This window comes from Ranitomeya imitator, chromosome 1 (genome assembly GCF_032444005.1).
Source record: "Ranitomeya imitator isolate aRanImi1 chromosome 1, aRanImi1.pri, whole genome shotgun sequence".
In the NCBI taxonomy this organism is placed as follows: Eukaryota; Metazoa; Chordata; class Amphibia; order Anura; family Dendrobatidae; genus Ranitomeya; species Ranitomeya imitator.
In genome coordinates, this window is record NC_091282.1 from 420078910 (window position 1) to 420096257 (window position 17348).

Consider the following 17348-nt stretch of genomic DNA (forward strand, 5'->3'; position numbering starts at 1 on the left):
GAAGAGCTTTGGTATCCTATCGGTCACATCCTTGATCATCGCACCTGGAAGGCAGCATACTTCTCTTGCAGTTATGTCCGGTCTGCAGATGGCTGCTTCTGTGCCTCTCAGTAGTGAGTCTCCCACCACCACCACTCTTCGTTGCTTCTTGGCTGTACTTTTTGCTGTCACTTGTTGCTGTGTGCCCTTTTCTTTTTTGCTTGCTGGTATTGCTTCATTCTTAGGTGTGCCATCTTCATCCTCTACAAAGATTTGATATCGGTTCTTCAGTTGTGTGGTTGGTGATTTCTCCATGGTCTTCTTGCTTCTTTTGGTCACATGCTTCCACTCATCTGCTTTTGGAGGTTCTCTGACACTTTTTGCACCTTCTGTGACCAGTAGAGATGCTTCTGTTCTGTCTAGAAAGTCTTCATTCTCTTTGATGAGTTTCAAAGTTGCTAATCTTTCTTCCAGACCCCGCACCTTTTCTTCTAAAAGGGCCACTAGTCTACACTTCTGACAGGTGAAATTGGATTCTTCTTCTGGTCGATCTGTGAACATGTAGCACATGCTGCAGCTCACCATGTAGGTTGTCACATCTGCCATGTTGCTCCTAGATCCTGCTGACTTGCTGTGTGTTTTCCTTCTTGTGTAATCTACTCAGCCAAGCTCTCTTGCAATAATGTCCTACAGGCAAAAATTCGCGCGCCGTAAGGCTTAGGGAGACTTCGCTTCTCCCAGAAGGCACCTGGAATATGCAAATTAGCCTCCTGAAGCTTGAATCCCTGGTTTTTCATCATTTTAGTAATGCGTGTGTCCCTTTTGAGGATACGTAAGGCATAATCCGCCATGTGGGCCAAAGTTCCAGTTCTCAAATCTGCGGTTGTGCTTGGTTGAGGGGCAGTTTCAGGCAAATCCATGTCACTTGTGTCCCTCCAAAAACCAGAACCCGGCCTTGCCGCGCCAACAATTTCCAGTGGCCCCGGAAAAGCTTCCTCATTAAAAATATAATCATCCCCATCATCCTCCTCGTCCTCCTTCTCCTCTTCGCCCGCTACCTCGTCCTGTACACTGCCCTGGTCAGATAATGGCTGACTGTCATCAAGGCTTTCCTCTTCCTCAGCTGCAGACACCTGATCCTTTATGTGCGTCAAACTTTGCATCAGCAGACGCATTAGGGGGATGCTCATGCTTATTATGGCGTTGTCTGCACTAACCAGCCGTGTGCATTCCTCAAAACACTGAAGGACTTGACACATGTCTTGAATCTTCGACCACTGCACACCTGAAAACTCCATGTCTGCCATCCTACTGCCTGCCCGTGTATGTGTATCCTCCCACAAAAGCATAACAGCCCGCCTCTGTTCGCACAGTCTCTGAAGCATGTGCAGTGTTGAGTTCCACCTTGTTGCAACGTCTATGATTAGGCGATGCTGGGGAAGGTTCAAAGAACGCTGATAGGTCTGCATACGGCTGGAGTGTATGGGCGAACGGTGGATATGTGAGCAAAGTCCACGCACTTTGAGGAGCAGGTCGGATAACCCCGGATAACTTTTCAGGAAACACTGCACCACCAGGTTTAAGGTGTGAGCCAGGCAAGGAATGTGTTTCAGTTGGGAAAGGGAGATGGCAGCCATGAAATTCCTTCCGTTATCACTCACTACCTTGCCTGCCTCAAGATCTACAGTGCCCAGCCACGACTGCGTTTCTTTCTGCAAGAACTCGGACAGAACTTCCGCGGTGTGTCTGTTGTCGCCCAAACACTTCATAGCCAATACAGCCTGCTGACGTTTGCCAGTAGCTGCCCCATAATGGGAGACCTGGTGTGCAACAGTGGCAGCTGCGGATGGAGTGGTTGTGCGACTGCGGTCTGTGGACGAGCTCTCGCTTCTGCAGGAGGACGAGGAGGAGGAGGAGGGGGTGCGAACGGCTACAGCCAACTGTTTCCTAGACCGTGGGCTAGGCAGAACTGTCCCAAAATTGCTGTCCCCTGTGGACCCTGCATCCACAACATTCACCCAGTGTGCCGTGATGGACACGTAATGTCCCTGGCCATGCCTACTGGTCCATGCATCTGTTGTCAGGTGCACCTTTGTGCTCACAGATTGCCTGAGTGCATGGACGATGCGCTCTTTAACATGCTGGTGGAGGGCTGGGATGGCTTTTCTGGAAAAAAAGTGTCGACTGGGTAGCTCGTAGCTTGGTACAGCGTAGTCCATCAGGGCTTTGAAAGCTTCGCTTTCAACTAACCGGTAGGGCATCATCTCTAACGAGATTAGTCTAGCTATGTGGGCGTTCAAACCCTGTGTACGCGGATGCAAGGCTAAGTACTTCCTTTTTCTAACCATAGTCTCATGTAGGGTGAGCTGGACTGGAGAGCTGGAGATCGTGGAACTAGCGGGGGTGCCGGTGGACATGGCAGACTGAGAGACGGTGGGAGATGGTATTGTTGCCGCCGGTGTCCTAGATGCAGTGTTTCCTACTACGAAACTGGTGATTCCCTGACCCTGACTGCTTTGGCCTGGCAAAGAAACCTGCACAGATACTGCAGGTGGTGCGGAAAATGGTGGCCCTACACTGCCGGAAGGGATATTGCGTTGATGACTAGCTTCATTGGCCGAGGGTGCTACAACCTTAAGGGACGTTTGGTAGTTAGTCCAAGCTTGCAAATGCATGGTGGTTAAATGTCTATGCATGCAACTTGTATTGAGACTTTTCAGATTCTGCCCTCTGCTTAAGGTAGTTGAACATTTTTGAAAGATGACTTTGCGCTGATCAATTGGATGTTGTTTAAAAAAATGCCAGACTGCACTCTTTCTAGCATCGGATACCTTTTCAGGCATTGCAGACTGAGCTTTAACCGGATGGCCACGCTGTCCTCCAACAGGTTTTGGCTTTGCCACGCGTTTTGGGCAAGATACGGGCCCGGCAGATGGAACCTGTTGCGATGTTGATGCCTGCTGCGGCCCCTCCTCCTCCGCTTCAGAACTGCTGCTGCCTGTACCCTGTTCCCCCAATGGCTGCCAATCGGGGTCAAGAACTGGGTCATCTATTACCTCTTCTTGTAGCTCGTGTGCAACTTCGTCAGTGTCACCGTGTCGGTCGGTGGTATAGCGTTCGTGATGGGGCAACATAGTCTCATCAGGGTCTGATTCTTGATCATTACCCTGCGAGGGCAATGTTGTGGTCTGAGTCAAAGGACCAGCATAGTAGTCTGGCTGTGGCTGTGCATCAGTGCACTCCATGTCAGATTCAACTTGTAATGGGCATGGACTGTTAACTGCTTCACTTTCTAAGCCAGGGACGGTATGTGTAAAGAGCTCCATGGAGTAACCCGTTGTGTCGCCTGCTGCATTCTTCTCTGTTGTTGTTTTTGCTGAAGAGGACAAGGAAGCGACTTGTCCCTGACCGTGAACATCCACTAACGACGCGCTGCTTTTACATTTACCAGTTTCACGAGAGGAGGCAAAAGAGCTAGAGGCTGAGTCAGCAAGATAAGCCAAAACTTGCTCTTGCTGCTCCGGCTTTAAAAGCGGTTTTCCTACTCCCAGAAAAGGGAGCGTTCGAGGCCTTGTGTAGACAGACGACGAACCTGGCTCCACAGCTCCAGACTTAGGTGCAATATTTTTTTTCCCACGACTACCACTACCCTCATTACCAGCTGACAATGAACGCCCCCGGCCACGACCTCTTCCACCAGACTTCCTCATTGTTTTAAAAACGTAACCAAACTAACGGTATTTGTTGCTGTCACACAACTTACACGGTGAGCTATAACTTCAGTATGATTTAGCTACCCCTTTACAGGTGGGTGAGACCACAACGAAAATCAGGCACAATGTTACACACTCTGTTTTTGGTGGCACCAAATGAGAGAGATGCCACACACGCAGGACTGTCACTGAAGCACAAATGTAAATATTAATCTCCCACTGTTTTTTTTTATTTTATTTTTTTTTTTCAGGGAGACTATAGAAACAAAATAAAATAAAATGATTTTTTTCAGGAAGAATTTAGAAACCAAATAACATAAAATGATTTCTTCAGGGAGAATTTAGAAAACAAATAAAACAAAAAATAGGCTTTCTATGGCCCACTGAGTGAGAGATGACGCACACAGGAGTCAGGAGTGGCACACAAGCCCAGAGGCCAATATTTATCTCCCACTGATTGATTTAGTGATTTTTTCAGGTAGATTTTGGAACCCAAATCAAGCAAAAAAAATAATAGGCTTTCTATGGCCCACAATTGGAGAGAGAGAGAGAGATGGCACACCCAGGAGTCAAGACTGGCACACAAGCAGAAAGGGCAATATTAATCTCCCACTGATTTTTTTTTTGTTTTTCAGGGAGACTTTAGAAAAAAAAATAATAGAATAAAATGATTTTTTCAAGAAGAATTTAGAAACCAAATAAAATAAAATGATTTCTTCAGGGAGCATTTAGAAAACAAATAAAACAAAAAATAGGCTTTCTATGGCCCACTGAGTGAGAGATGACGCACACAGGAGTCAGGAGTGGCACACAAGCCCAGAGGCCAATATTTATCTCCCACTCATTGATTTAGTGATTTTTTCAGGTAGATTTTGGAACCCAAATCAAGCAAAAAAAATAATAGGCTTTCTATGGCCCACAATTGGAGAGAGAGAGAGAGATGGCACACCCAGGAGTCAAGACTGGCACACAAGCAGAAAGGGCAATATTAATCTCCCACTGATTTTTTTTTTTTTTTTCAGGGAGACTTTAGAAAAAAAAAATAATAGAATAAAATGATTTTTTCAGGAAGAATTTAGAAACCAAATAAAATAAAATGATTTCTTCAGGGAGAATTTAGAAAACAAATAAAACAAAAAATAGGCTTTCTATGGCCCACTGAGTGAGAGATGACGCACACAGGAGTCAGGAGTGGCACACAAGCCCAGAGGCCAATATTTATCTCCCACTGATTGATTTAGTGATTTTTTCAGGTAGATTTTGGAACCCAAATCAAGCAAAAAAAATAATAGGCTTTCTATGGCCCACAATTGGAGAGAGAGAGAGAGATGGCACACCCAGGAGTCAAGACTGGCACACAAGCAGAAAGGGCAATATTAATCTCCCACTGATTTTTTTTTTTTTTTTCAGGGAGACTTTAGAAAAAAAAAATAATAGAATAAAATGATTTTTTCAGGAAGAATTTAGAAACCAAATAAAATAAAATGATTTCTTCAGGGAGAATTTAGAAAACAAATAAAACAAAAAATAGGCTTTCTATGGCCCACTGAGTGAGAGATGACGCACACAGGAGTCAGGAGTGGCACACAAGCCCAGAGGCCAATATTTATCTCCCACTGATTGATTTAGTGATTTTTTCAGGTAGATTTTGGAACCCAAATCAAGCAAAAAAAATAATAGGCTTTCTATGGCCCACAATTGGAGAGAGAGAGAGAGATGGCACACCCAGGAGTCAAGACTGGCACACAAGCAGAAAGGGCAATATCAATCTCCCACTGATTTTTTTTTTTCAGGGAGACTTTAGAAAAAAAAAATAATAGAATAAAATGATTTTTTCAGGAAGAATTTAGAAACCAAATAAAATAAAATGATTTCTTCAGGGAGAATTTAGAAAACAAATAAAACAAAAAATAGGCTTTCTATGGCCCACTGAGTGAGAGATGACGCACACAGGAGTCAGGAGTGGCACACAAGCCCAGAGGCCAATATTTATCTCCCACTGATTGATTTAGTGATTTTTTCAGGTAGATTTTGGAACCCAAATCAAGCAAAAAAAATAATAGGCTTTCTATAGCCCACAATTGGAGAGAGAGAGAGAGATGGCACACCCAGGAGTCAAGACTGGCACACAAGCAGAAAGGGCAATATTAATCTCCCACTGATTTTTATTTTTTTTTTCAGGGAGACTTTACAAAAAAAAAATAATAGAATAAAATGATTTTTTCAGGAAGAATTTAGAAACCAAATAAAATAAAATGATTTCTTCAGGGAGAATTTAGAAAACAAATAAAACAAAAAATAGGCTTTCTATGGCCCACTGAGTGAGAGATGACGCACACAGGAGTCAGGAGTGGCACACAAGCCCAGAGGCCAATATTTATCTCCCACTGATTGATTTATTGATTTTTTCAGGTAGAATTTAGAACCCAAATCAACCAAAAAAATAAATAGGCTTTCTATGGCCCACTATTTGTGAGAGAGATGGCACGCTCAGGACTGGCACACAATCCCAGAGGCCAATATTAATCTCCCACTTTTTTTTTTTCAGGGAAAATTTATAAACCCAATAAAAAAAATAATAAATAGGCTTTCTATGGCCCACTATCTGAGAGAGAGAGATGGCACGCTTAGGACTGGCACACAAGCCCAAAGGCCAATATTAATGTCCCTTTTTTTTTTCAGGGAGAATTTATAAAAAAAATAAAAAAAAATAAATAGGCTTTCTATGGCCCACTATTTGTGAGAGAGATGGCACGCTTAGGACTGGCACACAAGCCCAAAGGCCAATATTAATCTCCCACTGATTGATTTATTGATTTTTTCTGGTAGAATTTAGAACCCAAATAAAGCAAAAAAAAAAAAATAGGCTTTCTATGGCCCACTGAGTGAGTGATGATGCACACAGGAGTCAGGAGTGGCCCACAAGCCCTGAGGCCAATATTTTTCTCCCACTGATTGATGTAGTGATTTTTTCAGGTAGATTTTGGAACCCAAATCAAGCAAAAAAATAAATAGGCTTTCTATGGCCCACTGACTGATAGATGGCACACACAGGAGTCAGGAGTGGCACACAAGCCCTGAGGCCAATATTTTTCTCCCACTGATTGATGTAGTGATTTTTTCAGGTAGATTTTAGAACCCAAATCAAGCAAAAAAATAAATAGGCTTTCTATGGCCCACTGAGTGAGAGATGGCACAGACAGGGATGGCACTCTAGCAGAAATGCCAATCTTAATCTCCCACAAAAAAAAAAAAAAAAAAGGAACTGTCCCTCAATTACTATCTCCCTGCAGTAATCTCAGCCAGGTATGGCAGGCAGCAATAAGGAGTGGACTGATGCACAAATTAAATAAAAAGTATGGACAAACAAACAAGATAGCTGTGCAGAAAGGAAGGAACAAGAGGATTTGTGCTTTGAAAAAAGCAGTTGGTTTGCACAGCAGCATACACACAGCAATGCAGCTATCAGGGAGCCTTCTAGGGCAGCCCAATGAGCTACAGCGCTGAGGAAAAAAAAAATGTAGCTTCCACTGTCCCTGCACACCGAAGGTGGTGTTGGACAGTGCAAATCGCTACAGCACAAGCGGTTTGGTGGTTAATGGACCCTGCCTAACGCTATCCCTGCTTCTGACGAAGCGGCAGCAACCTCTCCCTAAGCTCAGATCAGCAGCAGTAAGATGGCGGTCGGCGGGAACGCCCCTTTATAGCCCCTGTGACGCCGCAGACAGCAAGCCAATCACTGCAATGCCCTTCTCTAAGATGGTGGGGACCAGGACCTATGTCATCACGCTGCCCACACTCTGCGTTTACCTTCATTGGCTGAGAAATGGCGCTTTTCGCGTCATTGAAACGCGACTTTGGCACGAAAGTCGCATACCGCATGGCCGACCCCGCACAGGGGTCGGATCGGGTTTCATGAAACCCGACTTTGCCAAAAGTCGGCGACTTTTGAAAATGAACGACCCGTTTCGCTCAACCCTATATCAGAGTACTCAGGACAAATTGTGCAACAACTTTTGTGGTCCAATTTCTTCTCTTACCATTGGGAAAATAAAAAATTGGGGGCGAAAAGATAATTTTTGTGAAAAAAAATGAATTTTTATTTTTACGGTTCTGCATTATAAACTTCTGTGAAGCACTTGGTGGGTCAAAGTGCTCACCACACCTCTAGATAAGTTCCTTAGGGGGTCTACTTTCCAAAATGGTGTCACTTGTGGGGGGTTTCAATGTTTAGGCACATCAGTGGCTCTCCAAACGCAACATGGCGTCCCATCTCAATTCCAGTCAATTTTGCGTTGAAAAGTCAAATGGCGCTCCTTCCCTTCCGAGCTCTGCCATGCGCCCAAACTGTGGTTAACCCCCACATACGGGGTATTGACGTACTCAGGACAAATTGTACAACAACGTTTGGGGTCCATTTTCTCCTGTAACCCTTGGTAAAATAAAACAAATTGGAGCTGAATTAAATTCTTTGTGAAAAAAAGTAAAATGTTAATTTTTATTTAAACATTCCAAAAATTCGTGTGAAGCACCTGAAGGGTTAATAAACTTCTTGAATGTGGTTTTGAGAACCTTGAGGGGTGCAGTTTTTAGAATGGTGTCACACTTGGGTATTTTCTATCATATAGACCCCTCAAAATGACTTCAAATGAGATGTGGTTCCTAAAATAAAATGGTGTTGTAAAAATGAGAAATTGCTGGTCAACTTTTAACCCTTATAACTCCCTAACAAAAAAAAAATTTTGGTTCCAAAGTTGTGCTGATGTAAAGTAGACATGTGGGAAATGTTACTTATTAAGTATTTTATGTGACATATCTCTGTGATTTAATTGCATAAAAATTCAAAGTTGGAAAATTGCGAAATTTTCAAAATTTTCGCCAAATTTCCATTTTTTTCACAAATAAACGCAGGTAATATCAAAGAAATTTTACCACTATCATGAAGTACGATATGTCACGAGAAAACAATGTCAGAATCACCAGGATCCGTTGAAGCGTTCCAGAGTTATAACCTCATAAAGGGACAGTGGTCAGAATTGTAAAAATTGGCCCGGTCCATAATGTGCAAACCACCCTTGGGGGTAAAGGGGTTAACTATTCCATGTAAGTTGTAAATTGTGGACCTCTTATAAACTGTCTGACTGCTATGGGTTCAGGCATAACCTGAAGCTCATGGTCCTCAATGTTAAACGTATATATATCTAAGATCTAACTGGTTACAGCTTTTCCTTTCTTATTGCATGTTATTACAATGTATTGAATAGGAATTATATATCATATTAAAATCCATTATTTGTTTGTATAATTCATTTTCTTGAGTTCTCGTTGAGTAGGGTCAAAATGACAAATTGTATCACTGCTTCCACTATAGCAATGGCACTGGCTATGATCATGGCCCAAATGTGACACCAACAACGCAAAACGTTTATCATTTTTTGAGCTGACTATTCCTTCTGTAATATAACAGTAGGTTTCAAACACATTGTTCACACTGTACAGCACAGAAGGTTACATAGTATTGTAGATAACACCATGGAAAAAAAAAGTATTTTGTAGCAGATGTGTGCCACATGTTCTTCCCTCACATCTAATACATTATTTATGCCACTTTCCGCTTAACAGTTATTTATCCAATACCAAAGGGGAAAGATGCCAGAAAGCAGAATGTGCAACATACTTTTTACACTACGTAACTCTATCATAGCTCTTATGGATGTCTATTAAAGTGACATCTGTTGCTGAGCTATTACATTAGTCTATCTACATTGTATAAAATCTAGTTGAGTACTATATGGAAACAGAAAGATTAATGTACAGATAAAATAACGGATATCCAAGTCCAATCATAACCAAAATGTGGAAAAAATATATTACACAAATATAGGTAAAAAGTAAAAAATGTTAGAAAAAGACTAATACAGGTCTTCAATGAGACGTATTTGTCCGCAAAGGGCATGTGTGCCATATAGACAACCCACACAAATGCTATGGGGTCCTTTATGAGAAGCACCTCAGACCTGCTTCATCACATCCCTTAAAGGGAACCTGTCACCAGAAATAACGCTGTTAACCTGCAGATATGGGGTTATTCTGCAGAGTTATGATGCTGTCTGGCGCCTGCACGCAGCGGGGAGAAAATGCTCTTTATTCTCCTGGCCATTCTCGGTATTCAGTCATGGGGCAGTGCCGGCGCTGGTTCAGTCATTAATCTCTAACCGTGCCCCCGACCCTGACTGACAGTCAGCCGCTGGACAGCATGATAACGCTGTTAACCTGCAGTTTCACCCTATATCTGCAGGTAAACAGTGTAATTTCTGGTGACAAGTTCGCTTTAAGCATGACTCCCTTCTTTAGGTGCTATACACAAATGGGTGAAAAAAATATCGGAGCCACGCGAGTGAATGAATGGGGGGCCAACAACAGACCCTTCTGTCCCAGGGCACAAAACTGGGCACCACAATGGGAGACATTTAAGTTTTTTGCTACATGACCTCACCTCTTTGAAATATGTCCTTAGATTCAGTCTAAAAAAATGACCTATTTTTATGTTTGCTGATATCTTTTGCACAATATAGGACCAAATATTGTTGAACGTCTTCATCCAAACCATCATAAAGAGGTAAGGCACAGCCGTGTATTCAGATTATTTAGTGTACCAAGTATTTCTGGGTTACAATCATATGCTATAGAAATATACTAGCATTGTGTCCTGAAGAAAACTTGTTAGCAGGAATTCACACCCCAAACTATTTATATATGCACGTAGCTCTTGCAAAGACAAGTCCAGCAATATGTTTACATGGCCAGTCTGTACCTCCATTACTGACAAAAACGTGTTTTAATTGATATGCAAATGAGGCAGAAGGACTACCTATAGATTTGAAGCCTCTGTCACTCCAGCTCTATTCTCCTCCCAGCACTGCCTCTTCCTGCTTGACTTGACTGCTCCTTTGCCTAAAGTCACTCATTATAAAGGCTGTCAGTTAAGCATGAGGAGGTGGTGCTGTGTGAGGAATAGAGCTGGAGTGACAGAGGCTTCAGATCTACAAAAAGTTTGTCAGCCTCATTTGCTTATCATTTCAAACGCTAATTTCTCAGTAATGGAGGAATTGACTGATAATGTAAAGGTATTGCTGGATTTGTCTTTGAAAGAGTTACATAGGCATATAAACAGTTTAGGGGGTGAAATCCTGCTGACAGATTGCCTTTAAGACATTGAATGTGTCTAACAAAAGACAGCGCACAATGCACTGTGTGGAAATATTCATGTTGACAACTCATATCTTTGTAATCACCCAAATAATCAGTATAATGCATCAGTAAGCAAGTTCAGGCTCTGCAAATGTTTTACATTTCAGTCTTGAACACATCCCATATCATTAAGAAAAAGATTTTTCTAAAGTTCAAGGGCAACAATTTAAAAACAGATATAATTAATAACAATAATAATAATAAACACTACTGTATGTACAGTGAAAGAAGCAATCAGCAAAGATGGAACATATAAAAAAAAGAAAATACATTGTTTTTACTCTTTTTTTTTGTTTCTATAGCATCCAGCATCCAGGCATTTTTTCCACATTTTCTACTGGGCTGTTCTGGAGTAATGACTGTGCATCGTCTTCATAAATTTACTAGTAACTAGTGTCGCTCTGCTGATAAAATGGATCTGTTCACAAAACACACAGACCTATGTTGCACCATATGTACGGTAGTTAGATTCTGGGTAGGACCAGCACAGCAAATGCAAAAGGACTGGAGAAACCGCTATGATGGCTTCACCAACAGGAACATTCAGGTGCAGTCCCCCAAAAAGGAACCAATATTAGACCAGACTAAACAATGAGTGATCAATGAGTGGAACAGGCTGCCACGAGAGGTGGTGAGTTTTCCTTCAATGGAAGTCTTCAAACAGAGGCTGGACAGATACGGTATCTGTCAGAGATGATTTAGTGAATCCTGCATTGAGCAGGGGGTTGGACACGATGACCCTGGAGGTCCCTTCCAACTCTACCATTCTATGGTTCTATGACCAGGCCATGAACTTTCCTACAGAAAACAATTGTGAATCCTCTTGAAAATGTATAAATGGATCTCCTTAACCAGGATGAAAACATAAATAGTTAAAACTTAAAAAGTTAATGCATACCTTCACTTTGCTTGTACTATTAGCTCGGAGATGCATTCACAATTCTGCTATATGTCACTGGAAATAGCTGACGAGTCTGTTACAAGACACATCCCATATAATGTGTACATCAGATTACGACAGGGCATACTATAAAATTAATATTAACCTGGGAGGAAGTGACCAGATAAGAATCCTGGGAGATTACAGCTCTGTAGTTTGCAGAAGTGTTGGTGAAAGCAATTTTTTTCACAAAGTTGCTTACTTTTCATATAAATTAATTATTTTGTATTTATAGTGTACTCAAAGATGAACATAAGCATTAAAGGGAACCTGTCACCCCCAAAATCGAAGGTGAGCTAAGCCAACCAGCATCAGGGGCTTATATACAGCATTCTGTAATGCTGTAGATAAGCCCCCCATGTATCCTAAAAGATGAGCAAAAGAGGTTAGATTATACTCAAAATATTGAGTGACCATTGCCTAAGCCTACCAACAACTATATAATTCTACAGACAGTATAAATTGAGTGGCGGGATACAAACACGTCTGACATTTGCATTGAATTATATAATTGCATCCTTTCTGAAATGTGTTTATTTATGTATCAAATCAGTAAAACTAACATAAAAGTAGTGAGTTTACGAGAAGACGTACGGTACATATAAATCTTGAAATATGTTGTACCACCTTTGTCTTGTGTAAGCAATAAGCAGATTTTTAAAAAATAAAATAAAAAAACAATATATATATTTTACAGTCAGATAGAACTTTTACAATAACTAAATGATCTGATTTTTTTTATTACAACAGTAATTTGAATGCGGATATATATATATATTCTCTGAAATAAATATTGCTAAAAATAATATGCAAGACTCTTAGCCTTTTTTCTTTCATAATAACTTACAATAGTTTTTATGGTTTCAAACAAGCTAATTCATAATATTAATATAATTATGATCAATGTTAGGTATTTGAAGCAATTCTGACCTTTATAAATTGTACACAGTATGACAAGTGCTTGGTATTTCAAGCACATAAGGTCTAATCTGGCTTTTATATATCTCTGTCTGAAACATGATCAGGTATGAAAATCTGAGAACCTATACAAGTGCTGCCCTTGACACCGGAGCTTCATTTAATTTACGTTGAAGGTTCCCTAAGTGTCCTTCACGATCAAGCCTTGAGTTCTTATTTTCATTGTTATTTCTTTTGATCCATTGGCTGAATACATGAATGTTTTACATCTCGATAAACCCTGAGAATTTTTTCTTGCAGATCTCTACAAGTGTACAACACATAAACACCACTTATAGTAAATATGCCCTGGTGTCATAGTGTCATCAGGTTTGTTCTTCAAAAAGCGATATCCAAGCGAATTTATCAACAGAAAACAAATGAACAAATGAAATAAAAATGTGGATAAATATTTTTTATATTTCACAGAAAAACAAGACATAAATCACTGTATCCCTTCATTAAATGGCAGGTCATCTCAATACTAAATGAGTTAAAACGCATTGTAGCCCATCCTGCCTTGGGGAGGCCAAACAATAAACAAGAAAAAGCAATACCTTGAAGCTGACATCACATCATTAGCTGACTCTTTATTTTGGCATCAATGCTTTGGTCACACAATACTGACTGTGGATCCAGGTGCTTGAAAGTAAACACCCGGTGATAGAAGGTAGGTCTGTTGTAGTTTGTTTGTTTCTTTGAAGTTCCAACAAAACAGTTCACCGATCCCCCCCACCAAAAGGGGGGTGAGGGCAATAGAGAGTGAGAGAAATAAGTGGCTTTTTTATTATATGAAAAATCTAGAAGTCTAATAAGTGGAAGCTTCTGCAGCAGTTCAATCACACCTTGAGTGTACATGTTCTGCAGCAGAGTTGCTGAAGTACTTTCCTTATGCACAGATTGTTCTTTTTAACTAGCATACAGAAGCCACCCTCAGCCCACGCTTCTTCCGTTGCTTTCCCGAGGTTGACAGTAGGAAGGAGCAGAAATGTCAAGATTTTCAAGACGGACATGGAGGAAGGTTTGATTGGTAAGAACAGGAAGATTGGATGGGAGAAACCATTCAGCAGCAGGAAAACATGGCAATTTGGTCCATCAGAGTTAAAATTTCATTCAACACGGTTTCAACAGGTAGGAATATAGGGTCCGTGGATAGTGAGTGATTGACATCCATTGATAAAAGAGAGAAAAATAGAAAAAACAGTAGAAAATTAGAATTTAACATCAAGAAATTATGATAAATATAGCAAAGAATGTCATATTCAATAAAATCATAGAGAAGGAATCAGGTGGCAGGAAACAATGTTTATACAAAATGCATTTAAAGAGGACCTTTTACTAGTTTGGAAAGAAAGAACCTGGCACTCAACTTAATGCTCGTGAGAATAGTTTTAATCGTAGTACCAAAACGTTTCGGTCCTATGTCAGGACCTTCATCAGTTACGTACTAGTCGTGAGTTTATTTATTTATCTCTAATAAACTCACGACTAGTATATAACTGATGAAGGTCCTGACATAGGACCGAAACGTTTTGGTACTACGATTAAAACTATTCTCACGAGCTTTAAGTTGAGTGCCAGGTTCTTTCTTTCTGAGTTTCACATGGTGTGGGAACCTACCTGGGCACCATTCATAAGTAGTGCACACGTCTCTACCTTCCTTTTACTAGTATGAGCATGTTAAACTGCCCACAACATGGAATAGTGGCTGCATTGCCGAATAAAATGTAGCTTTTATGTTTTTAATTTTTCATCTCCATTGTGGAGACATTTATACTATAATTTATGCTTTTATGCTGGTTCTTCTCTGGGGATGTGTACTTTGTCCCCAGTATGAAGCTGTCCTATCATAAGCAAGAGGTGTCATGTAGGAAAAAAGAACATGTCTTCTTCCCAGACTTAATCTCTGCAGCTAATATGTAGCATATATTACAGTTGAGTGTGATGACAAATATTGCCAGATCTCCACTCAAGGTAGTCATTGTGGTGTAGGAGAATATAGTAGAGCTGAGTGTCATTACAAACAGCCTGCAATTAGAGCTCTGTCTCGCAGCTCTTCCTCTTCCCCCTCACTGATATTGTCTTGAGATTGAGATCAGGGAATTGTTGGTAATCATACTCAGCTCTGCTATTTTCTCCCTCCCCGAACACTGTTTTCCTTGAGATAGAATCTAGAAATGTCTGTAACCAGACTCAGCTCTCCTTTATACTACACAGTAGCTGAAGAGATAAGGGCTGAGAGCAGGGCTGTTGGTCATTACATCTTGCAGGAGGAAGCATATTCTTCTGACCTTCTGGGTTGTGTTCTTTTTTCCTCCTGCAAGATGCCTCCTTCTTATGATTGGTCAATATGAAGCAAGAGACAAAGTACATGCCCCCAAGAAAAGAATTTCTGGTAGAGCCCAGTTGGACTTATAATAAATTATAATCACAACTTTACATCGCATATCTCCGCATTGGAAATGAAAAAATAAAAACGACATGTTATTCAGCCATGCAGCCACTATTCCATGATGTGACCAGTATTATATGTTCTAATTGTTGAAAGGTCCTCTTTAAAGTGTCATCCCAATTTGAGTTTACCTGGAAGGTACAGTAAGAGATAGTCAACATGAAAATTGCTATTATCAAGAAAATTGCTAAAAACAAGAAAATTATATATAATTGGAAAATCATGGATATTCTTGACATGCATCATGATTGATAGCCATAGGTAAACAAGCAAATATTTTTATGTAACATATTCCTTTATTATTTAAATCATCTGCAAATGTCACTAACAAATAATGGGAATTTAGCCTTTGAGGCCCACATGCAATCTGAACTGCTAAGAGGGATGTAGGCGCTTACCTGTACTATTACTCACACTGCAACATTATTATTATTATTATTTATATAGCACCATTGAATCCATGGTGCTGTACATGAGAATAGGTTACATACAAATTACAGATATCGCTTACAGTAAGCAAACTAACAATTACAGACTGATACAGAGGGGCGAGGACCCTGCCTTTGCGGGCTTTCATTCTAGAGGATGGTAGGGATGGAGACAATAGGTTGAGGGTTGCAGGAGCTCCGGTGTTGGTGAGGTGGTAGCTTTGGTAGTGGTGAGGGGGCAGCAGTGAATTACATTCAGTAATAAAACTAGTTACCGGTATATGTGGATCGCCTTGCGGATCTAAACTTGAGATCCTAACTTCTAAATACCTGGAAGAGCTGATTTTCCGCAGAATCCCAAAGTGGCTGTCTATTTTAAACACATTTTATACATTTCATTTGACTTGGGAAAGGGTGTTTGTTTTTAATCCTTCTAAATCCTAATCTTTTGGCCAGAGCAGACAGCAGCTTTTTAAAGGAATTTGTCATGCTGAAAATGTACATGTCCCATACATAAAGGGATTGTCCAGGCTTAGGACAGAAATCTGCTTTTTGTGCTCTGTGCAAATAAGGGTTTGACTTCCCTTTTCTCTGAGCTGGACATTACATTCATATAGTTCCCTACGACTGGGTGTCCATTAGCCGAGTCTCAGTCCTTCTCGGCCCTTATTCACATTACATCACTTGACATATGGTAAGGTTTTAATACTAGAGGTTAGGACCGTTCAAAATAGGGTCACCTTGACATGGTGGGATGGCTTTTATTTTTTTTAATCAAAAATTTGTCAACTAAGTAATGTATATTATTTTCATGCACTATTACTGTTTATTTATTTACTGAAGGGCATTTGCTTATTTTGTTTTTATCTTGGGATTTGTCTGTTTAGTGGCCAGTGTAAACATGCACCTACACACTGCATGGACACCAACTTATATTCCAGTTCATCTCTTTAGGTTTTTGTGTTGGGACAGAAGTCTGAAGTTGCTCTATGTGACTGGAGACTGCCAAATCGTAACAGCGTATGCTGTCACTACTCCCCAGTATTTCCGGTGAAAGGGTGTTCATGTGAATGTATGTGAGTGATTTGCATACTTGGGGACACGTGCCGACTAGTCTCATCTGGCTTATTTAAATTCTTTTCTATAGAGAGAACCCGGCACAAGTATGCCAATCACATACATGTAGCCATTAACGGTCCAGTTGCTGGGAACAAAGCGGAATCATGACTGCGTGCAACCCACACATCATCACATAAAGTGACTGCAGACTTTTGTCCCAAGCCTGGACAAATCCTTTAACCGCAAAATAATCTGAGCAGATTTATATGTATTTTTTGTGGGAAAATATTTGAATATTAGAAAATAGTAGAAATAGTAACTTACTCATTTAAATCCTTTCTGATTTCGCGCTTAAGACTATAAAGAGCAGCGCTACTGATGATTGACAGCTATCTGTGTATGCACATTCACAGAGAAGACTGTCAATTATTGAATAAGACAACCCACTGGACTCCTAAGCCCAGAATTAACAGGAATTTCAGTTAATAGAATTCAGCATATACTGAATCTTTTTCCAAAAATACATATCCAGTCAACTCCTCTTGTTCAATACTCAGTATTGCACAAAA

The 17348-nt window shown here is 40.7% G+C and overlaps 1 protein-coding gene across 3 annotated transcripts in view; it reads right to left on the reverse strand.

The window, feature by feature from the left end:
• The window catches only part of PCSK5 (proprotein convertase subtilisin/kexin type 5), a 748165-nt gene that overhangs the window by 247733 nt on the left and 483084 nt on the right, over positions 1-17348 (reverse strand). Inside the window, exon 21 of one of the 3 annotated variants that reach the window (XM_069763172.1) lies at positions 13241-13795. The exons of 1 other annotated variant lie outside the window; for it this stretch is intronic. In XM_069763172.1, the coding sequence (XP_069619273.1) occupies positions 13680-13795 (116 nt within the window). In that variant the 3' untranslated portion in view covers positions 13241-13679. Of the gene's footprint in view, positions 1-13240; positions 13796-17348 lie in introns of those variants that run through there. One more of the 3 variants, XM_069763182.1, reaches the window with a different exon arrangement.